Source organism: Falco peregrinus, chromosome 8 (assembly GCF_023634155.1).
Source record: "Falco peregrinus isolate bFalPer1 chromosome 8, bFalPer1.pri, whole genome shotgun sequence".
Lineage (NCBI taxonomy): Eukaryota > Metazoa > Chordata > Aves > Falconiformes > Falconidae > Falco > Falco peregrinus.
Genome location: NC_073728.1, coordinates 1,804,068 through 1,827,115, shown reverse-complemented (window position 1 = coordinate 1,827,115; position 23,048 = coordinate 1,804,068). Strand labels below are relative to the sequence as shown.

Below are 23,048 nucleotides of genomic sequence, written 5' to 3'. Positions count from 1 at the left end.
GTCTTTTCCAACCTAAGTGATTATACGATTTTGTTTTACTTCCCATGGCCAGATTAGGTTACGCGTTTTGGAAACCCCTCTGAGCGTGCTGGTGCTCTGGGAGAACACCCAGGCACGGTGTTTGGGCTGTCCAGTAACACCAGTGCCTGCCGAGCCCTGCCGCCAGTGAGTGCAGGTGAGCCAGTGTGTGCAAGGAGCGCTGAGCCGCGACCTGCTGCCCTCTCCTGAGGGCACCGGTGCCTCCAGTGCCCAGGGGTCCCTTGGCCACCTGCTTGTGTGTCTGGCCCCTACCAAGCTGCACCTTCAGCCAAGTGTGGCAGAGGGGCAGCCACCGCAGAGGTGTCGAGTTCCTGCACGTTTCCCAAGAAAGGACAGGGCAGGTGGCTCAGAGAGACCCCAGCAGCGGCTGCCCTGGGGCAGGAGGCTGCAGCGTGACCCCTAGCTGTGTGTGGGGCTCTGGGGCCAGGGAGAAAGCTGGATGCAGAGGTTTCACTTGAATTTTGCTTCTTATGTACATGAAGGAATCCAGTCGTGAGGCATGGGGAGAAGCTGAATTAGTCCGGCTGTTCACAGACCTGGTTAATCTTAAATCAGCAGGAATAGTTTTTACCAAATTTCATGTGCTGGTACGACTGGCAGGAGCGACCCCTTCCCCCTCCCTTTCCTGAGCCCAGCACGAGTTCAAGCACTATGCTGTTCTGCTGCTTTCTGTATAATTTTTCATGCCTTTTATTCCCCATTTTTAAAGGGATAATGCAGCTTCCCAGTGCAAACAAGGTGAGAGTTTTCCATGTTCCTCCTCCTGAGATTCACCTCCCAAAGTACATTGTTATCAGCTAATGGCATGCACAAGAAACAGCTTTCCTGTATAACAATCCATCTCTCCTGTCTGTTCAGACTAAAACATCAGGTCGTAGCCTCCTTGGCCTCTGTCCCCCTGCTATAGCAATAGCAGCCTCACACAGGGGAAGCTTCAGGAAAGAAGGTGAGGGGGTCACAGGAGCAATCTCTTCTTGCTGCCACCGCTTGCTGTGGGGCTGGGTGTGGTGGCCCCCCGATCATGTTGCAGGAGCAGTAGATGACAATGTACGTGTTCAATAAATCTGAGCTTTTCTTGTAAAGTGCGGTGCTTAGCAGGAGGAAGGTGACTGTGAAGGCTGAAAGCGTCTGGGCGCAGTGAACGTGTGCTTGGGAACAGAGCGACCACCAGCACCCGAATGCCCTCCCTTGGCAGCCCCTCTCACCTCCCTGGGCAGGCGTGAAAATCCAAAGGTTCCCATAATATGGTACCTGTAAAATTGTCTACAAATTGCCACGCCGCACCCGAGGTGGCATGTTTCCCCGGGCACTGGTGAGGACGGCCAGGGAGCGTTTCCCGGTCTGAAGCATGACTGCTGTTCGAGACTCTTCAGGCATGGTCCTTTCGGGTTGCCTGTGCACAGACTCGGGCTGAGCAGTCTTGCATTCACTTTCCACAGCAGGTGCCTAAAAATATGTTTCCTTTTTAAGGTAATGTTGAGGAATATGTGAGTTCAGTAATCAAAATGTGAACGACCGGGCCAGAAATGTGATGCAAGTGCCGTCCCACCAGCTGTTTGTCTGCAACAGAGTACTGTGTGAACATGTCCCTGATCAAGTGGGTCATGTTTTAAATGCAGATTTTCTGCTCTGATTGTTTGAAACAGTTTATGAATAAATTGCTTTTGCAGAAAATACTCATGGAGTAATTTCAAGAAAAAGTGCAGAAATCAACATCTCAGCAGACAGCGCATGAGCAGAATGCAGTGTTACATTTGACAGCTGTTTGCTGTCCACAGTCCACACCACCCTGCTCTGGAAACTGGAAGAAAAATGAATGATTCCAAAGGCAAGTTTGAGTTATTGGTGGTGTTAGAAGTATTTTTCCTGTTTAACTGCACAGCAGGGACTCATTAATTTATTAAGATATGAGTATTGTAGGGTTGGGAAGCAAAAGTGATACTTGAGGCCAAAAGTAAATCAGCATGGAGCAGAGGTGGCCTTTCAACATGTCACATGTGGGGAGGGATACTGGGTTGGGGGGGGGGCCTGTGTGAGTGAGTGCTGCCCAAGAGCCCCCAGCAGAAGCCGTCAGCCTCCCTGCAGTGGCAGTGAAGGGCTGTTTGGGCAGGGAGCGCTTGGTGACCGGTGGGGTTGGTTTCCACCAGCAGAAGTTTGCACAGACCTCCGTGAGAGCTGGGGGCACGGTGGCGATTGGCCTTATCCTTGACCCATGATTAGTGTGGTAACGGGGTGGCTGTGGGAGAAACCCTCAGTGGATGGGAGAGTCTATGGCCGTGGCCCCGCGACCCAGCAGCATTCCCACCAGCAGAGTCCTCCTGGAGCTGGGCAGGTTCACGGTGGTGGGGGCTGCAGTGCTGATGGCGCGGGGTGAGCAGCTCGTCGCTGTGGCCAGGTGGGTAGGAGCACTGTTCAGCCTGGTTTCTGGCTGCAGGTGTCAATCAGTTTAAGTGACATCTCATTAAATTACTTCATTTGACTTTGGCATGCAAAATCACAAAATTGCTTTGCTTCAGTGATATATGTGCCACCAAGAGCATCGTAGATATCGCTGCTTGCTGTAATGTATCAGGTTGTGGGTCTTTTTAAGACAAAACCGATAGACTTTTTTGACCCAAAAGTATTAGTCCTCAAAGTCAACCTGACTGAATGCCTATAGTTCATCCTCAGTCTCTGAGGTATATTTAATCAAGAGTTTAGAATACGGGAAGAGATTGAATATGGCAGATGAAGCATTAATTTCGGATGGCAGCTGAAAATGCAGCTAAATAAGACGCTAGGTATACAAGATGGAGATGAGATTAGAAGTATGCAAAGACCAGTATTAATCTGACTTGTCTGGAAACACGTATGGGGAGAACAGAGGAATACAGATAAATTACTTGTATGCTTCCTCAGATAGGGTCTGGTGGACCAGCTGCACATAATACAATTAGAAAGGAGATACAAATTATGATTCAGACAGCAGGAGCTGCTATGATTATTTGTGATGCTGATGGATGGAAAAGAGTACTGGCAGCAAAGCACGGCAGGGGTTTTGCAGCTTTGCAATTGCAGCATGAGTGTGCCATGTGCAGGGGAGAGGGCGAGTGGTGCTGCGGCTCCCTCCTGTGCAAAGCAAATAGACCAAAGTATTGGTTGCTGCTGGGGTCTCCCAAAATGAAAAATTAAGAAATAGACTGTGCCAGAGAGGCTGAAACAAAGTACTGAAGAACGTACTGATACTGGCAAGTCCATTGCTTGCTGGTGATGTACTGTCCTTCCTACCTTTGCCTTTGGGATTCAGGGGCCGCAGCTCAGCCCTGCTTTGCTGGTTTGCAGCAGCCTTCCTGCGCAAGGTGTTCCCGAAGCCAGGGCAGCACGGCTACGGCTGAGCTGCGTCACCGGCTCCCCCTCGGCACCAGCAGACGTCTGATTCACTCCTTTCCTTTGTGTTCCTCCGTTGTCTCTAGGTTTTACGCAGTCCGAGCAGTAAGAAGGAAATAATTTGTGCAGGACTGGTGGGCACCTGGCCCAAGGCCACAGGGAGCCGTCTCTGGGATGTGTGGGGCTGCCCCTGGCCGGCGGCAGCTGCTGTGGGGCTGCTCACTCAGAGACCACCTGGCAGTGCCGGTTTTAGGAGGCTCAGACCAACTGCAGCATGAGTGGGCTCGGCTCCCACCAGAGCCAAACTGTAACTTCGCGTGCTAATGCTGTGACTACATTTCACCAGGATCTTGTCTGTAAGTAGCTGGGCGCCCACACAGACTGGCCCATTAATTTCTGCTGAGGCCTGTCCCAGCCTCAGGACTGCCATTAGACTGTGCTTTGGAAACAGAATTATTCTGAGGTATTTGATGCGCTGGCAAAGAAAACAGTTTCTAGAGGTATACGGCAATGGGCAGCGGATGAGGTGGTTGGATAGCCCCTTGTCAGATCAGCCAAAACGTTTTGGAAGTGAATGAGCGCAGAGCTGAAGAGCTGTCATCTGAGTAAACCCAAAACACCAGCTCCATGAGATTGGCTCAGGTTTGCAAACTGTGTTTGAGGTTGGCTAGGACTTGCTGCAAGGCAAGCGGGAGCTGATCCCATGTTTCTGCTGTGCTGTTTAGGGTCTGAGTGGAGGCAGGATGTGTGCGAGTAACCGCCTGCAATCCAGCAGGCTGGGGGGATCAGCAAACCCAGGTGTACCTGTGGGTCAGGAGTCGTGAAAACTTCCAGCGTTGCCGTGGCCTGCTCCTCTCTGGTGTTTCAGTCCTGTGCCATATCAACCATTTTGCAAAGGAAAGCTTTTCCCTGGGTGGAGGCTGTCTGCAGAGCTCAGCCCCTGGGGCAGCCTGGCAGGGCTGACTGGGGAGAGCCCTCCGGGAGCAGCCTTTGCGTCTCGCCGGCACTGCTCCGTCTGCCAGCCAGCGTGCTGGGACGGAGGTGTTACCTCGAGCTATTTGTCGGTGAGCAAGACACGGCTGTTGGCACAGCTGACCTCTTTGCTGAGATACAGAAAACCACACATGGACTTGCGCCTAGATTGTTTGTCTTTTGATACTTGCATTGCTCGTCATGGCCTGCTTGGCCCCTGCCACTGGGCGCTTTAAACACATTGCGACTTTTTATTTCGGCAATGTTCTCCTATCATGGGATGTGTTAGAAGACCTACAATGAGTACTGAGAATTAATGCCATTGAACGATACTACGAAGCACTTCTGCTTGTGCTGGGGTGTGTCAGTTGATAGAATACAATTATTTTTTTTAATTGATTCTAACTTGATATTTCCTAGCAAGGTGATTGCAATAAACCTGTATCTGTGATTCAGTTAGAATTGTCTCTCCCAGGTCTTGAGGAGAGATGTTATGTGAAAACTGACACTGTGGTCTGACGTACTCTCTTTGTGCATAGAGGCTGTTGCCAGGGGATTATTTTTTTTTTGTTACTGCTTAAAGGTCATAATTAACATCAAATGAACATGAATGTCCACAGGAAAAATGTTTCTACCAGGCATCAAATTAAGGACAGCTGAAAGTCTCTGAGGTAGAGTCAGACGACGACAGCATTAATGAAGATAGAATGGCACCAGTTTTGATTTTTCCAATTATTTATATGAATGGGATGTGAAAACTGACTAAATACTATTTAGTAATGATGTACATGGGAAACATCCCTAGGCCTGGTGAGGAATTTTTATTGGATAGCCTTGCGTGCTGGGGCCTATGGATCCCAGCTATCCGGCAAGAAAGAACAGCCTATGTGCCCCTGGTACCCAAGGAAGCAGGAAGCTGTAAGACCTGGCTTTTCCTAGAAGTTACGCAGGACGCAGAAGGTACGCTGAGCCATATCCTGGAAAGGCTCGGTGCTGCAAGAGGCTTGGTGATCCCTGCGCAGTACCCTCCCGCCCCTGGGAGCTCCCCAAGCCAGGGCCAAGGGGCTCCTGCTGAGAGAAGCCGCACAATTGCAGCATCTCAGCCCAACAGGGAGACTGGGGTGGGCTCCTGGGGTCAGCGGTGGCGGTCACTGCCTGTGGCAGCAGCCCTGTGCATGGGGCTGCCAGCCATCCTGTGCCAGGGAGGTTTTCCTGGGCAGCTAAACCTTACTATCAGTGCTGAATCAGGTGTTTTTGGGTCGTGGTTTGTCCCACCTGTTTTAACTGTATCCTTTAGGAGAGGATCAGGTTTATCCTAACAGTGCCTCCTTCATGCCATACCTTAAAAGTATTTGTAGTAGAAACCCTTGGAGAGAAACAAAGCCCTTATCTGCATAAAATACAGCTCGTCACAAGGTGCGCACTTGTACAAGGCCAAGTGATATATCTCTTCAGTCATTTCATACTTTGGCCAAGAGAGCCCAATAAAGATGGTGGTGGGGTTGTGGGGATCCAGGTTACCCTGTAAAGACATCGGGGCAGATGCTGCTGTTGTTCACTAAGAGCGGTTTTGTGGTACTAAACGGTTTGAACCCTCACATCTGCAAAACAAGGAGAAAGGGTGGCTCTCAGCTCCACGGACTGTGTGCTCGCTGCCTTGTGCATTGTGGCCTGAGGTGGACTGTGGCCCTGCCGTGGGGTGGGCAGCCGAGAGTTCCCTGTAGCAAATGCCAGACACCGCAGTCCCGAGCAGAGCGGCATTTCTGGCAGGAGCAAAGCCACAGGGAGGAAACGGAGACCTATCAGGAAGGTAATGTGCCACATCTTCTTTTGTATGGTACTAACATTGCAACCTGGCCTGATGGGAACATGAAGATAATCTTCAGGAGACTGAAGCAGGCCCAAGGACAGTGTCATGAAGTTTGGAAGGTCAGCATCAGGGATCCTAGGGTGTGTCTGCTGCTCCCACGTAAACGGTTTCAGCCCCCTCAGTGAGGCAAATGAACCTTTTCCCTGGGACTGGCTGTGCTTTTATAGCACATCGTGAATCCTCTGTTTCCTCCTGCACTGAAAACAGTTGCACCTTCTCCTGGGAAAGCCAAATTGCTTGCAGGGAGTTCAAAGAACAAAAGTGGAGCAGGTGGCTTTCTAGGTTGTATACTTGGCAAGAGCTACTTCTCTGAGCAATGTGCCTGCCTGCAAGAGAGAGACACGGAGAGCACTGTGTCATTCCCTGGGATGGGAGCAGTGGCTGGAGAGTGAAGGCTCTGCAGAGCAAAGCTGAAAGGATGAATCTGTTTAACTGCACATCCCATTAAAACGGGCAGCTGGACAGAAAATTGCCTCTAACGGCATCCAGGGTGGCTGAGACGTCAGGCAGGGATTTAGTACTGTTGCCTGTGTGGTTATGTCTGCCAGAGAGACTCGGTGCGAAGCACAGCTGCGCTTCTGCCTCCTGCCGTGGCAGAGGGTCAGCCCTTGTGCATGGGCGAGCGGGCAAGTGGGGCCTGACGCGTGCCCTGCTCGGCACTGCGGGATGGGGCACAGGCGCGGGAGGGCTGCAAGGACACAGGGTGGCAGGGAGGAAGGCGTGCAGCCTCTGGTCTCATGCTGTATTTTAGCAAGTGAGTGTCTTCCTCTTGGAGAAGGCACCTCATTCCTGTGAGGTCCCTGCCGAGTGGTTGGTTTGTGCCAGGTGGCAGGGAAACAGGTGAAGAAATCACCATTTTTTTGTGACACCTATTCAAGGAATGGAGAGGTTTGTCCTCTTTTCCTGGAAGGGCTCCCATGAGTCTTCCGGACTCCCATGGCTGGGACTGTCATTATTTTAATGCTATTGCGCTATGCAGTATTTCTGCTTCCTGCATCCGTCTGCCAAGGTGGCGTGCCCTCACTGGATGCGTGAGGGACGTGGAGACAGAAAGCGCAGGGGATCGGCTAATGGGGACCCAAGGTCTGTGGCAGAGCAGGAGCCAAACTTCTCCCTGGGAATGCAATGCAGACCTTGCCTTCCCCACGCAGCCCACAGCTCCCTGTCCTCCATGAACCTCTAAGTCCAAGGAAAACTTTTAACTGGGAGGTTAAGCTTTTCTTTTGAGGCAGATGAGAGAGATATGCTGAGGGATAAAGGTAATTAATGGCATTGGTCTGCCTTTAGGTTGTTTTGTAAGTGATTGCACAGAAATTTTTGAAAGCAGAGTTTAAGCAGGCATAAGATTAGCAAAGATTAGTAAGGATTTCTGCCTGGTAGCCTGAATCTCGTGTCTTTTAGTCAGTAATCCTCCTTTCAGGTCAATGAATCTTCTTGTAAAAAGAAAAAAAATATATAGGTTATACAAGAGAGTTCAGGGCTTTCACTTGTCATGTGAAAGGGTTTCCAGCACCTGAACTGCTTCCAGCATTTAAAGGAGCCTATGCTGTCCCCTTAGAGGAAGCCACAAAGACATCTTCTCTTGTTCTGTGCTGATGCTGGTATGAACAGTTGCCCAAAATACTTCAGTTACAGAATTTTACTGGTCCCTTCATATTATGGTATCTGAACTCACCATTTAGGACAAGAGATCATGGGTACTTTTTTTTTCCCCGGAGATTGTTCTACCTGGAAACCCTGATCTGAATAACATGAGCACAGGCTACAATTCAGCAAAATCTATGGCGGCCGAGCAATCCCCTTTGCTTCAGTGAAACTACCCATGTATCACCCTGACGGTGAGAGTTTTGTACTGAAAGGGAGCACAGAAAATCCCAGGTTTCCTGCAACCGAAACCCCAGGGTTTCCATCTCCCACTACAGGCAGGACATCCATACGAAGGGTTCTGCATCGGCAGCAGTGCACTGCGAGCTGGGCTACACCAGCTGCATTCGCACCCTGACACAGGTTGAGAGGTCTCTGTGCTGCGTGCCCAGCTGCAAGATACACAGCACAGTCCTTGCTATGAGGCTGCATCTCACCATCTCTGCTGGTTTTGTTTATCCACCTTCTTCCAGCTCATGGTTTGCAATGGTTTTTGAGCAAACACACCTTTTTTGGCCATGTTGGTGCAGGCTTGTCCTCAGCTGTTTGTTTTGGCCTCCCTGAGGAGCCTCATGCTTGTTATTGCTGCTGTGCCACAGTCCTCTACCGTATCTCTGGCTTTCTGCTGGTGAAAGGTTCCCACTGAGCTGTGTACTCCTGGTGGGGCCCAGGACATCAGCAAATGCTGAGGGAAGTCATCACGGGAAGGTTTCCAATGAGCATGTCAGGTCTCTTCAGAGGGCTTCTCCATCCCTGCTTGTGCTTTGGCTTGGAGAGCCAAAGGCACTTTAAGTCTCTTCTGTATCACCATTAACTACAGGCACTGCACTGCACCTTGTCATGGGGTTAAAAATCCTTTAAAATGCTGTATGAAGTGGAAAACAAAGGCTTTTCTGTAACAACTTCAGGTGCTGCAGCAGGACAACTGAATTGTTTAGAAGATAATTGCCTCGAAGCCTTTTGCTTTGCTGGTCCGTCCTTTTCATGCAAGTTTGTGCTAAAAGTGCTCCTTTGGGCTGCACGGCATGAGAAGAGGATGGAGAGGCTGCGCCTGCCCTGGCAGGCAGGGCCAGCGTGCCTGAGAAGATAAGGAGGCTTTTTGCTAATGCCTTGGGCACCCCTAAGTGTGTGTGGGGGGAAGACCAATTACAAGCTGCCACAGCTGAGGCTGTCTCCATGTGATACACGTGTGAGAGGTCCCGTGTGTGAGCCTGTGGGGACAGTGCAGAGCAGCCTTCGTCATCGTGTCCCCCTTCCCAGGGAGAGGAGGAGAGCTAAAGCCTGGTGCTGTGTAGACACTTGCTTTGTGGAAAAGAGGTTTGTTTCAGTGTACATAAAGTGATCCCCAGCTGACCTGGCCGAGGCAAGAGTGTCCTTTCCACAGAGCACACGCATCATTTTATCCCACAGGCATTTACTGGGGCCATTTCTCTCTTCATCCTACAGGCGTGATCAATTCTCCTGCTTCCAAGAGCTGAGGTAATGCTGCAGGTTCTCCTGTCCTGCAGCAGCCGTGAGGCAAAGCTTTCGTTTAAACCTCAAGGAGACGTTTGTGTTGATGTGTCAGATGTCACGTTTGTGAAGGGTTACAGTGCAAGCGCAAGCAAATGCTGTGACTCAGCTGGTACGTTGTAACTTGGTTGTCCGTCTGTACCCCAAGAAAAAAACCCGAGTTCATTCTCCCAGTGATTGAATGGTGTTAAACATATGTGGACAGTTAAAATGGCCTGGATTTGAAAGTTAATTAAGATCTACCTAATTAAGGCTAAAGTAGTTATGAATGTGAGTATCCCCAACAGTGTTTGATGCAGTTCAAAAGACTTGCCTTAAATTCATACCTTTAACTAATGGAGCCTAAACTTCTTGTTTGACAAGCACTGAACTGAAGAACTACCTGTGGATACGGGGCAGCTCCCAGCGGGTTGATTCATGGCTGCTGCTCAGTGATCAAAAACTGGCAGCAAGGTGAGAGAACAGGGCAGGTAACCAAAAGGCTCTGAAGTAAAGGAACCGCAGTCTGTGAGGCCATGCTTTGTCATTATAATCCCTCGTGCTCTGTATGAGCCATATGGCGGTAGTCCCTTTCACAGCTCATCCCTGGGGCACAGGTGATGCCAATCTCCCACTTGTAAATTGGCTGGTGCATTGATAAATTGGATGGCAATGTGAGCTGCAGCAGATTACTGCACAGTTACTCCTCAGCAGTCCATGTGGTACCGTGCTTTCATTGCTCTTGTCTTGCCAAAAGGAAGAGAGGAGCTCAGAGGTACTGCCTGGTGGTTGAGGTTCTCTCAGCGTTCACCACCTTCCCTACTCCCGTCCCCTGGAGGAGCTGAGGACACCCTGCCCAAACCTGGCCCTCATCGAAGGGCAGCATCTCTCCCTTGCAGAAAGGCAGCTACTGAGGAGGTTGTAGCAGCAAGGACATAGCTTGGGGATCTGAGCCAGCCCATGGTCGTGTTGAGGGATGTGACTACCTTGGTCCCTCCGTCTCCTTGGCGCCAAGGCGAGGGCAATATCTCCCATACCTATGTCAGATGAACCTGGCTGCTTCCCATTGCCACTGGGGAAAAGCTTTTCGTGCCTTTGCCTTGGAGAGAAGTTGGGGGTAGTGTAGATGCACTTCAGCCTGGGAAGCCTCACTCTAGGTTTTGTGAGGAAGCGTGTCGTTCAGCCTGGTGTTTCTAGGTTTCATGTGATGTTCAGCCTGGAGTAAGTCTCTGACCTGCTGCTGAGCTGGCAGCCTGTCCTCTGCTTGCATGAGCAGCTGAGAGATTTTCTGTGCTAAGTGAATGTCCTCCCAGCCTGGAAGGGGCTGTGCTGTTAATTCCTCTGCTTGGCAAGGCTTCTGCACTCGTGTTTTCTTCTGAGTCCCAGAGGTCAGTGGTGCAAACCACTTTCTATTATCTATGTAAAGGGAAGTCCCTAGGAATCATCTTCCACCCTTCCTCTGAAATCATTCGGGCATATGAATGACTGCTGACTAACTGAGGGGAGATGAGTAGGGACAGAAGTCTCCTGGAGGCCTGGAGAAGCACACTACACTTCCACTTGGCAGGGGGGAATAACTTCTTGTGCTGTGGCTGTGTGGAAAGAAAGGAGTGAGTTTTTCACCTTGACTTCCAGATTGGACAGAATGGATGAGGGAAAGCTGAACAAATGTGGCTACTTTGAGTCAAAGCTGCTTTTTCGTTGTACCCTGATGCAAACACGAAACAAGTTGTACAGCTTTGGCATGATCCTTGGCCTGCTGTTTTTCAATATTTGTTTTGCATTGTTTCAGATGGATTTCAGTGGATATAATATATTCATCACCCATCTGGCATCTTCATCTGAGCTTAATATTCATCTGTGGCTTGAGTAAAATGAATATTTCAGACCTTAAATTATGTATGCACTGCAGTACTGCTGGCATTTCGGGCTTAAAGACCTTTGCGCAGTTATTTGAGTCTCACACATTTTTTGGTGTCTCCTAGAAAATGACAGAAGTTTCACTGCCCTGCCTGAGAGAGGTGCCTGGCTGCAGCGGACTGTGTGCTGCAGGGTGCAGACGGGGAGGGTGGCGGAGCTGCCCCCATGTTGGCAGCTCAAGAGCCTCCTCCTTGGATGCCAGTCATGAGCCCTTTGCTTTTCCCCTTCAGCAGCAGTGGGCTGTGCTGCTCCTCTCCCACCTCTGTTTTTTCCCTTTGTTGTGGGTTTCTCCCTGCTAAGTGTTTTCTTGGCCATACTTTCTGGGTTTTATTCTCCCCTCTGCCTTTCCTCCCTTCTTCCCTTCTCCCCTGGCGAGCATGGTGCAGCTCCCTGGCAGTTGCCATAGAGATAACAGAGCCTTATCTCTACCTCTGCTTTTCTCTCCCTGTGTGAAAGGCCTCCCTCTGTAGTTTGGCTGGCTGAGCCAGCTGCATCATCCCAAATGCACCAGCCTACTTTGCTCCCCGCCGTATGAGCAGGCTGTCCAACTGCATACTCCCGTCCTGGGACGGATGGCTGAGCCATTATGTTGTGCTTCAGGCTCCCAGTAAGTCCCACTGATCTGTGCACAGCAGTGGAGGATACTGAATCTCGAAGTAGCCCCATGGCACGACGGGATGCGATGATCCAGCTGGCCCTTCCCAGATCTCTGCCCCTAAATCTCAATCCACCTTCCACCTTCAAGCTGCCAGGGACCCTGGTCCTCCTTGGGTACAATGGCCAGAGCAGTGAGAGTGCCAGTGCCTATGAACAGTGCCGCAAACCCCTGCGCACCTGGGTGGGATGTGTAGGAGAGAGGCAGGTGGACAAAGAAGAGGTAAGGGACGTCACCACAGCCGGTCCTTTCATTTCCTTCCCTCTGTGCCCTGGCCGTGACTTTAGATTGCTGCGATCCGTAGCTGACTCAGTAGCAGTACTGAGAGATTCAGTGCCGATGACTGGCTGGGAGATGCGGTAACTAGTTTTTCTGCCCATCTAATCTCACACCCCAGGGGGAAGAGGTCATGTGGAAACTTAGCAAAGTGCTGAGAGTTAGTGTCCTCTGCTGACCTCATGAATATGATTATCTGAAAGGATGACTTTTACTTGGCAGCTTTGTACATGCTGTTCCAGAGTTATTATCCTGTACGTTGATTCAAAATGATCAATATGCCTTCAAGAAACTTGTCCTAAATCCTTCTGACAAATTATTAATAGAAGTCATTTGAGCAGTTGGACTATTCAGAAAACTTAGAATTTTTACTGTTCAAAGGCTTGGCTGCTGGGAATGCAGTATGCAAAATATTAATTTTGCTTTACGCTTTCCTAAGAAGAATTTCTGACAAAAGAGAAGCTTCGTTCTTTTGAAGTGCAGTAGAAATAGCAACACATCCACTCCAAACTGAGAGACTACATTTGATGAGATGAAGACAGAGGTACTTGAGGAACCTGTATTTTCCTCCCATGTTTGCAGACATTTAGAGGAAAAGTTGTGTCTTTCTATGGCAAAAATGAACAGAACAGCAGAGAACTTTAAAAAGTACAGAGAAGGGAGTGTATCTGAACAGTTTCTTAAACACTGCAAGATAAAACCTGTCCTGCTTCCACCTAAACTGGAATACAGGAAGGAGATTATGAACTAAGTGATACCCCTAATGTGCCGTACCAGTAAACTGTTGGATGTTACAGAAAATACTACCTTTGTCACCTTCATTAGGGCACAAGGGATTTGACTAGAGGTAGAATCACAGACAGATGATTCTATTTTCCCTGCTGAGTCTCAGATGGAAGAGATGCTTTGACAGGGTAAATCAGGTGCAGGACAAAGACCTGGTCACAGCTGGCTTCAGTGGACTTATTTTAATGGGAAAACTCAGAGCTGAGAGCAAACTCTGCTGATGATGGAGAGTTGTGTATTGCAATAAAGGAACTGCAGGGGTTTTATTTTCAATAGTTCTGAGGTTTCGTGCTCCCTACTGACACCACTACTAAAATGTTAAAAGATGTGAAGGGATGGAGAACAGCCCACTTGGAGCATTTGCTTTCCTACTGAGCGTCCACTAGCAGGCAATCTTACCAATCAGTCAGAACCCAAAGAAAATTTTGCTGCAATTTTGTAAAACCTGCCTCTGTCATTCAGAAGAGGAAGAATTGCCTGTAGCAAGGGCACTGGCTTGGCCCTCTGAAGCCTAAAGCTGAGTTTGAGACATCCTGTTTTGGGAAAGTGCCTAATCCTTCTTTACCTCTTTACAGTGTGACTGATACAGCGAGGCTAGGCTGTTCGGGTCCAAAACAGCTCCTGGCAGTGGCAATACTGTATGTTCGATGTCCAGCCACCACAGGATCCTGATCTTGTTTGGAGCCTTTTTGCTCCGACTGAAGGATAGCTATAAAAATTGAAATGCAGGATGTGGAAGGTACAAAACTAGTTCATATAGAAACGGCTTCTGTCATCAGATTACTCTTCAGTACATCGGATTGTGGGCCAAGGTCATTCAGCCGTGTGCCAATGACACTACCTCTGAATTTCAGGCTCTTACTGCTTTGGAAGATTGCAGCCTGTCTTGTGGCTGATGGATGAGTTTTAGGCCTCAAAACTCTCCCAGCAGCACTTCTGAGCCATTGGGATTATAACTATGAAATACTAAAAAAAACGTTACTACTTTCTCCCCATGATGACTCGAGAAAATAGATCAAACAGATAACAGCTTTGAGATAACCCAGGTGTGGATCTGTTTCCCCCAGAACTGGAGCCTTGCATGCATTCATCGTCGTAACAGCTGCACGGTGCACATCCCCTCCAGCGCAATCAACCTGGTACCCGGCGGAAGCAGCCAGCGGCTCAAGCAGCCCGTCTGGCACCCGGTGCACCGGCTGCTCTAGCAGCACCAGGGAGGGGAGTGACAGGTTTAATACTGTTACAGCTCTGCTGAACAGTGTTGCTGGAGCTGAAATAAAACTGCAGTGGCTGAAGCCAGCAACTCTGCTGGCTGGGTGAAGGATGTTCCAGCTGTACCGATCACTGCGTAGTTTCTAGAGATATATCTGTGTTTCTTCTCCCAGAGTATTCTGAAATAAGCTGCAGGGCAGCAGCAAGGAGCACAGGCGGCCAGCACAGCCCCAGTCCTAAGGGGAAAACCAGTCTGAACACGTGAAAGTCTGTGTGCATCTGCGTCTGAAGCAGACACTGAATTTTTCACTGCTTTCTTATGCCACTGTGCCAGAGGAGCTGCCTATTCACTTGGCTCACCATAAGCACTAGGCGAGCCGCTGGGGCAGGCTGAGCACCGGCTTCTCGAGGGCTTGTTTTGGGAAACTGGTGGTGACCTTGCCTTTGCAGGTTGCACAGTTATTCATGCCTGCAGTATCTTCATTGCCCCCACCTCATGGTGCTTATGGATATGGCCTGGCACAGCTGTCTGTGGTACCGTTACCCTGGCTGAATGAGTATGCACAGTGTCTGGTTCTGCCAGAAACAGTTCAGAAAGCAAACAAGATGAGTATGTCTCATATTAACACATCATCAGTAACCAAGTATACAAAGGAAGATTATGGTGGCCTCGATGGAAATCATCTGAGTGAAGCCAAAGGTGCTTCTGAATTTCCATTTCTTCTTGTAAAGATATTATTTGCGAAAAAAAGTTGCATTTTAAGCATAAATTCTGCCTTGCTTTAGGGTTGGAGGATCCTGGGGGTTTTTTTGCTTGTTTGTTTCTTCTTGCATTGATTTCCTGGCTATTCCTGCTTGAAAGCTTTACTGGACGACTGAATCCTTTTGTCTTGCCTGCCAAATAAAGCAGATCATCACAAACAAACATTTAATGTATCATGTTTTGCAGGCAAACTGGAACAGAACTTGGATGCTTCGCTTCCTCTGAACTTGCTGCCAGATCCCATCGGCCATCATGTTCAAGCTATATGGCAAAAGCCTGCTTTGCAGAAATTCCATAGGAGCCTCACTGAAATATCTTTAATAAAAGATTGGGCCATACTCTGAGCAGTAACGTAAGTTGTGCTGCCTTCGTGCACAAAGATGTGGTGGTTCTGTCTCGTGGAGGATCCCACAAAGTTCAAAGGGATTATCTGGTGAGTAGAAAGGTTTGTGTGACCGGGTGTGCAAGGCTCAGCACTGATGTTAAATGCACCCTTTGTACACGATGTTTTATGCCCCAAGATGTATTCAAATGCAGATTGTAACAATAATCTGTCTTCTGCAACAAAAAAAAGGGACAAGAATTTGGATCAAAGATATTTTTTGGACATAATTACTTACAATATTCCTCCTGACTCACTGAGTCAGAAACAAGGTTTTTCTGAGCACTCTGTGCCCCTGGCAGCTGGTTGTCCATCACATGAGCACAGACTGTAGTGCTGTTTCAGAATCTCTGCTCAGTGCTTGTTTCCCAGAAGACTGGGGCAAGGTGTTGGTGACCTTGAGGTATGACCTAGCCCCAAAAGCTGAGGTCTTTGGGTTGTCACAGTTTCTAAAGGGATATTGGAATGAGGTGCCTAAAAATGAACCTGTTTCAACTACAATGATCTGTAAAGTCTTCACGTTTGTCATTAGGCATTGTCCTGCTGTCAGTTGGGTCACTGCGATGTCTAAGCCTGCTCTCTCAGGCAGGTTTGCTCACTGCCTTTCCAGAGTAAAGAGGTCTTGCCCAGGTGTCTAGACCTGTCTGGAGGCCTAAGTGTATTTGACCTCATCCAGGTTTGCTTTTGTCTGTGGCTGGGCAGAGATGTGACCTGGGCAGCCCCATCTGCTAGTAAGTATTCTCAGCTCAGCTCTTGCTAAATGGGGTGTGCCTTCACAGCTGCAGCAGAGCTGGGCTACTAGCCATTGGTGTGGGCAGAAATCAGGCAGGCTCTAAGGCTTGGTGAGCTCAAATATGCTCTTGAGATTGCTTTTCATCCCAGAGCATACATACAAGGCATCACTCCACATTTGCAAAGGACATATACCTGCCTCCCCACTCAGTGCAGGGCTGAGGAGTTTGAGTTTTTAGGCCACTGGAATTTGAGTATGAGGCTGGTTCTTCAGAGGCAACATCTTTTCTTAGCTCTATCTCAAAGATTTGTGCAAATTCTCTAGATAAAATTTTGTGAGGCAAGTCTAACCACAACTCAGTAGAGGTCATGAAAGGGAGTGGGTAGGAAAGAAACCTGCTCCCCTCTGAACAGTCTGTTTTAATCACATGTTGTGAAATAATGGGGCTTTAAATATGCCAGCCAAGTATTCTTAGAAGAATAGAACTATCTGCATGTTTTAACTTCAATAAGACTGAGGTTTTTTTCACCATTCTATAGGGAATCAAGCTGCTGCTTCATGAGGTGGATCTGTGGCAGTGTGTGTTTGTGCCCCAAATTCTCATTAGAGGGGGAGGAGTTGTGTAAGTGGCAGGAGGAGATCAAAATTCCCACTGTGCTGGGCTCACTCAGTAAAAATGGTGTCAGAGGAATGGACATGCCAAAGTAGGCTTAAATAAATAGAGCAGAGTCAATGGACCTGAATGACATATGGAAGGGTTACAGGAAGACAACAGTAATTTTAGTTGTGATTTAAGAGTTTAAAGGGGCAAGGGCAGATCAGGGGTAAAAACAATTTTCATCTGTATGTTACGAACAGCCGATTATTTTCATTGAAAGGTTTTTTCTTTTACTTCTGTTTTTCAATCCAGTCTTAGCTGTCTTGTGTGAAATCTGGCAGTCTGCGTAGGATCAGAGCTTGTTCCCACTGTAACCAGTGTAAAGGCTTCCATGGGCTTGTCAGCTTTCCAGGGTCTAGTCAACTTTGCAAATTTTTTATCAAGCAGATACACTTTTACAACAACTGATTCTAAATTATTGAAATTATTTCTTGGAAAAGATAAAATTTGTTAAGAAAAGAAACCCCCCTAAAATTTCCTAACAGATAGCACTCTGATGACCACTAGGGTCCTATTCCAAGCATAAAGGGAAGAACAATGTGGCATTTGATTTCCTGAGTGCTAAGAAACTAGCTAAGAACAAAAAATACTGTCCCTGTTTGGTTTGAAATGGAGCCATGCACAGGCTGTTGCTCCTGCATAATCTTTGTAGTCCTGCAGTGTTTTCCCACCATGCTTGCAGCCTTTGTACAGGCAGTGTGTGTGTGTGCATGTGTGTGCGTGTGTATCTATTTGGAACTTCCCACAGGGGTTCACACTGCTCACCTTCCCTGCACTCCTGATGTAAATACAGGTGGGCTGTAGGTCCTTTCTAAGAAAACAGGTTTGGTTTCACCAGGCACTTGAAAGAGTTCTGTTATGTCTGGAAAACAAGAGAGGAAAACTATAGTCTCACCTTCTGTTATTTTTTCATGTATGATAGCTTATATATGTGCACTCTAGTTTCTTGCTTTCTCAGAACTTGATGTAGCAGTTACATTTTCATTGCTCAGATCCTCCACTCTTCCTCTTTTCTTTAAGCCTAAAAAAAGCTAGCTGTAAAGCAGCTGTATAGTGCTTTCACAGTGTTAGGGCACACCCAGAGAGGAGGTCTGATGGGCAAATGTAGCTGGTAAAAAGCCAGACTAACTTGAAGGAATTCCAAGTTAAACAGAGACTCTTCAACAAATTCCCATTGGGCTCTGAACTGGTTAGAGCAGGACGTGTGAAGGGCAAAATCATGTCTCAGCACTCAACAGGAGCAGAAGGTCTATAAAACCTGGAAAGTAGTTGCCATTTCTTGCTCTTTCCTTCCCATTTCTGGTCTGAAAATCAAGGCCCCAGTCTCCTGAGGAACAGAAAGATCACTGGAAATTCTCCTGGTGCACCTCAGTGGTGGTACTTTACTACACACTGATTCCAATTTTTTAATGTCCCCTGCAAAAACTAGAAAATGTTCACCTTCATTAAATATAAAATTTTTCAGAGAGACAGAAAGAGATACCAAAGAATGAGAGGAGGTGGGAAAGAGAATGTTGCTCACTTTTCCATTTGGGATTGGGATAGCTGAGTCTCACTGAGCTCTTCTGAGTCCTGCTTCTCTGCTTGGTAATGAAAAACAGGGCTGGAAACGATGGCTTGGCGATAGCAGCACTGCAGCTGGGAACTGCTCATTGCAAACAGCTTGTGCCAATATGGCGCTGCGGAAAAACCCTTCAGTACCTTTCAAGCATTCCTTATTTTCCTTCCCTCTTCTCCGCTTGCTCTTGCAGTCTGCTGCTGGGAGGCCTTGTGTGTCCTGCTTTGTGTTTGGCCTCCTACTCCTGGTCCTTGGCTCTTCTTTCAGCTTATTCCAAACAACCTTTCATGCCAATCTAATAAACACTAGACATCTAATTTTAGAGAAGGAATGATCCCAGATGCTTTTCTGATTTGTTCTGTAATACATTTTTCTTGAACAGAAGTTTTTTTCTTAATCTTCCAGAAGTGATATAGCACTTGGAAAAGCAGCCATGTCTGGGCCTCCCTTACCTGCTGTTTCTCATTTCCGTGAAGTGAATTATAAGTAAAATCACATGACAAGGTCTTTAATCACAATCTAAAGGTTAATACCAAGGGTTTATGCTCTGCACTTCCCTTAAAGCTTAGCAGAAATACTTGATTCCTATGCATGATACAATTGCTGTTCTATGCCAGCTATTGCCCGGTTATTACTGGCTTCATAATAAAGAATCACATGGTTGGAGATAAAGCTGAGCTGCGACATGGCAATGCATCTCTATGGAAGGGGAAGCCTTGATAGAAAGCCCTGTTTAATGATGTAAATATTCTCAAAATTTGCTTTAGGAGGCATTCTTGCTTTCTTTTTATCAGCCTGAGATAAACGTCTCCACACCTTATAAGGAGTTTGCCCAGGAACTAGTTCTCAGTGCAGTAAATATTTGCATGCTCCCAAGTAAAAGTGAGCTGGCGTTTGGCTGAGGCGGGGACAGAGCTGTGTGGTGTGCTGGGCTGCAGGTGTGACAGCGGGATGGTTCGGCTCTGCAAGCCTTTCAGTTCAGCTGGGCAAGAGAGCCCTGCTGGCCAGCGGGCACCGGTGTGGCCCACCTGTGGCTACCTGTGCTGTGTGACAAACAGCTCAGGGAGTCACCAGCTGGGCCAAGGTGGTGAAGCCCACTTTATTATGATATGACAATGTGAGTCTGTGACCAGCTGGACACACTGAACTCCTGGTAGTGAATGTAAGTGTAAACACCCTGCACAACTGGCCAATGACTCTAGTATGTCTTTCGTGGAGATTTTTTACCAGAAAACTGAAGACTATTCGCTTTGCCTTCCTCAAGGGAATTTGTTGCTGTGCATCTTTGATCTGCTCATTTGGAAATGTGATGTTCAAGATCAGTTGTCTCTAGGTAAGTCCGTATATGTGACTTCTGTAAGTATTTTCTATGCATATTTTAAAATCAGGAAGCAGGAAGAACATCTTTTTCTCCTCACACCCACTGCCCAACAACAGATTAAGAAAGACAGATGTACACACACACACTTACAGTCCGTTCCATACAGTGTTTCATCTCTGTCTCTCTAATATCAACAGTGCAAGGTTTTCTGTGACACAGAACAACTGTTTAATTACTAAAACTGTATTACTTCTGTATTTTTTAGCTCTGCCCACCCCATTGTAGATTAAAAAATTAAAGCCCCTGGCACAGGTCCCTCCTGGGCCTGGCCTGCTGTATCATAATAAGTTTGGCTGCTAAACGTGGTGGAAGAGCAGGGAAGAGTGTTGTAGCTCAGATAAGCCTGACAATGATTAGACAAGCAGTGCTGACCAGTATTACCCATCGCACTATCTAATACTTCTTGGCTTTGCCTGCAGGACATGAGGGAGATGTCCAGGATAGCTCTGAGGAGAGCATCTCAAGCATTAGAAGCTGTAGCTGGGGGCTGATCACACCAAGTGACTGCCCTTGTTTGGGCACCTTAGCTAGTGCACTGGGAGCTAGTATGATCCGCTCTCCGTAGCATTGCCCTGTTTCTGTAGGCACACATTTTTTTCTGCTTGCCCATTTGTCTCCATCCACCTGTTGTCTTTTACTTACACTGAAATTGCAAGCACTTTCAAGCAGGAATGGTCTTTAGTTCTGCTTATGCCTCACTAAACATAAAGGGATCCTAGACCCAAGGATGCCACTGCAATAGCCATAAATGTTCTTACTGGAAGTCACAGTTAAACAAAAGGTTTTAAATGTGTTTGTTGTGGTGTGATTGTCTGGCTTTGCTTCTAGATTCTGTATGAGCATAAGTCCTAACCTGCTACCGTGTTGTTTGAAAACAGACACCAGAGACCCTCTTGTTGCAGACTCCAAGAAAGTGCATTGCTCACTGTCTTGAAATGTGAAGCCATGATGGGAAAGTACAATGCAAGAGTTGTTTTGGTATTTTGCATGCTTCTGGTGATGAATACTTGGGGGTCTGCCTTACTTAATTGGGCTAAAGTGGAGTTCATCCCCATCAAGACTCCACAAGCCTTGCTGATAGTTTGTTGTTCCCTTTATTATTCCCTCTGAATAGCAAGATGCAGTAGTGACATAACACTGAAGTTTTAACTCCTTTGTACAGCAGTTTTTACTCCCCATCAGCAAAAAGTTTTAGAGCCACCACCAAGCAGAACATACCACTTTCATGTTCAGTGAAGGCAAAAGATTTCAGCAGCTGTGAAAAGCACACCCAGTCGGTATTTCATACGCAATATGAAATAGAGATAACTGTTATGATAGCCAATGCAATAGTGATAATGTAGATGAATGGGTTACAATCAACAGAAATGTATTCATAAATTGCTTTTTTGATGGTTATGCACATGCAACATATGTTGAATGCCAGTAACTGCTGAACGTCTAACTTCTACTTGTGCCCAAGATAACAAGACCTTTTGTAACGACTAACTCCCAGCAGCGTGGAGAGTGCAATTTGAAGCTTGCCAGATCATGGGCTATATGTGTTGTTCAATCTTGTCAGACAGAAGTGTGAGGCTAAGATCTGACAAGAGTGATGATACCAAGCTAAATATTCCAATTGGGGGGGGGGGGGGGGGGGGGGGGCGCAGGGCGGGGGGGACACACATCATGATTTTATAGCTATTTTATAGCTGTGTGGGATCTAATTGTATTTTTTTTGTCTCCTACCTGAACTCACACACGTAAGGATTACATTTTTGTTGTTGACTCCATCTTCTCAGCTGAACTTACAGCATCTGTGCAGAGTCCTTACAGCTTGATTCAAAATCAGCACAAAGTGATAAAATATTTTTTGAAAACTTTTTCTTTATTTTAATGCCTGTGGTGTCTTTTCACAGAGAATTTGCAATGATTTAGTAGCATCCTTATAACTAGCATGATCTAGTTAGCTTTGTAAAGAGATGTAATAAAAAGACAAAATTGCATAGTCTTGGGAAAAAGAAAACAGGGGCTTTCAAGTACACAGGAAGGCTGAGAAAATTCTGTTTCTTCCCCGTTATATCAGCTGGTTTAATGAGAGGTGTAACTTCTCCAAAACCTGTCTTGACTATAATCACCGCAACCTTACAGAACAAGACACATGTTCCAGAAGGATGTCTTGGAACATCCCTTCTTGCATTTCTTTCCAGAACTAGAATTTCCTGTTCCTTTGTTTATATGCAGTATCCCTGGGAATGAAAAAGCCTGACCTTCATTTACAAAATAGTCATTGATGAAGTGTCTGAGCAACAGTTAAAAAAAGAAAAAAGGTACAGTGCATGTAAAAGGTACAGTGCATACTTTGATGGCTAGTCAAACAACAAATCCAAAAGAGTCTGTCTTGCCAGGTATGTGTCATTCTAGTCTCACTCTGCTGTCACCCCAAAGGATCAGTTGGGTTTGTAAATGTACACAAATATCGGGGAGTGGCAGACTCTCTTGCAATATACAGCCCCTCTAACCTCTTTGTTCTCATTGCCTGTCAGCCAGAATCAACAGAGTATAACAAGCCCTTTCATTACATTCATTTTTCTCTTCCATTTCAGGGTCCTCTTTTTAAGCCTTTTTTGGTTTTGCTGTAATGTTAAGCTAATTCTATTGTAATTCAAAACGTTGACAGGCGTTATGCTTCCTCTGTAGGTTTAGAATTTGTGGGTGAATAGCGTGTCTCTGTACCACATTTAGCTTTGAGCTTTGCTGGAACAGACTGTTCCATCACGTCAATTTTTTTTTCTCCTAGACCTCACCTTTCTGCCCATATGAAATGCAAGCTGCTTGCTATTTCATATCTTGCTCCTGTATAATGAACTAATTCTCTTCCTACGCTGTCTTTCTTCTACTGTCACATCTTTTCTGCACTGCTGTGATCCAAGCGGAAATGGCTATCTTTAAGCCAAGTGCTGTTCTTGATTGCTGCTGTGTGTTTAGGGTAACTATGATGCTCTAGTGGCCTGGGATCTCTGGAGGAGACCATGGAAGGAGATGGTCATGGCTCCCAGGGAACTGAGAGGCATTAGATCTGCATCCTATGTTTTGATGCCAAACTGTGGAAGGAGATTCTAGATGTTTCCTAATGTCTCTGTTTTCTTGTAAGCAGTAGCTGCAGTTGCCATGGATATGTGTTGTGATCTTGAATGGAAGGGGAAGTGGATGAGAAGGCACATGCCATGGTGCAGTCTGTGCGTTTAGACAGCAGTCGCTTCAGACTGCTGTAGCCAGTTAGACCCAGACCCAGCAACGTGAAGTCCAGACTTGTCTGCTGCATGGACGGAAAGAACATGGACAAACAGCAAAGAAGGACTG

General features: G+C 47.2%; 1 protein-coding gene across 1 annotated transcript in view; it reads left to right on the top strand.

Moving 5' to 3' along the window:
* Positions 1-21,316, top strand: part of PLCL1 (phospholipase C like 1 (inactive)) — a 228,945-nt gene extending 207,629 nt beyond the window's left edge. The window contains exon 6 of the mRNA XM_055812011.1: positions 15,181-21,316. Coding sequence (XP_055667986.1) covers positions 15,181-15,219 — 39 coding nt within the window. The 3' untranslated portion in view covers positions 15,220-21,316. The remainder of the gene's footprint in view (positions 1-15,180) is intronic.
* Positions 21,317-23,048: the final 1,732 nt, after the last annotated feature.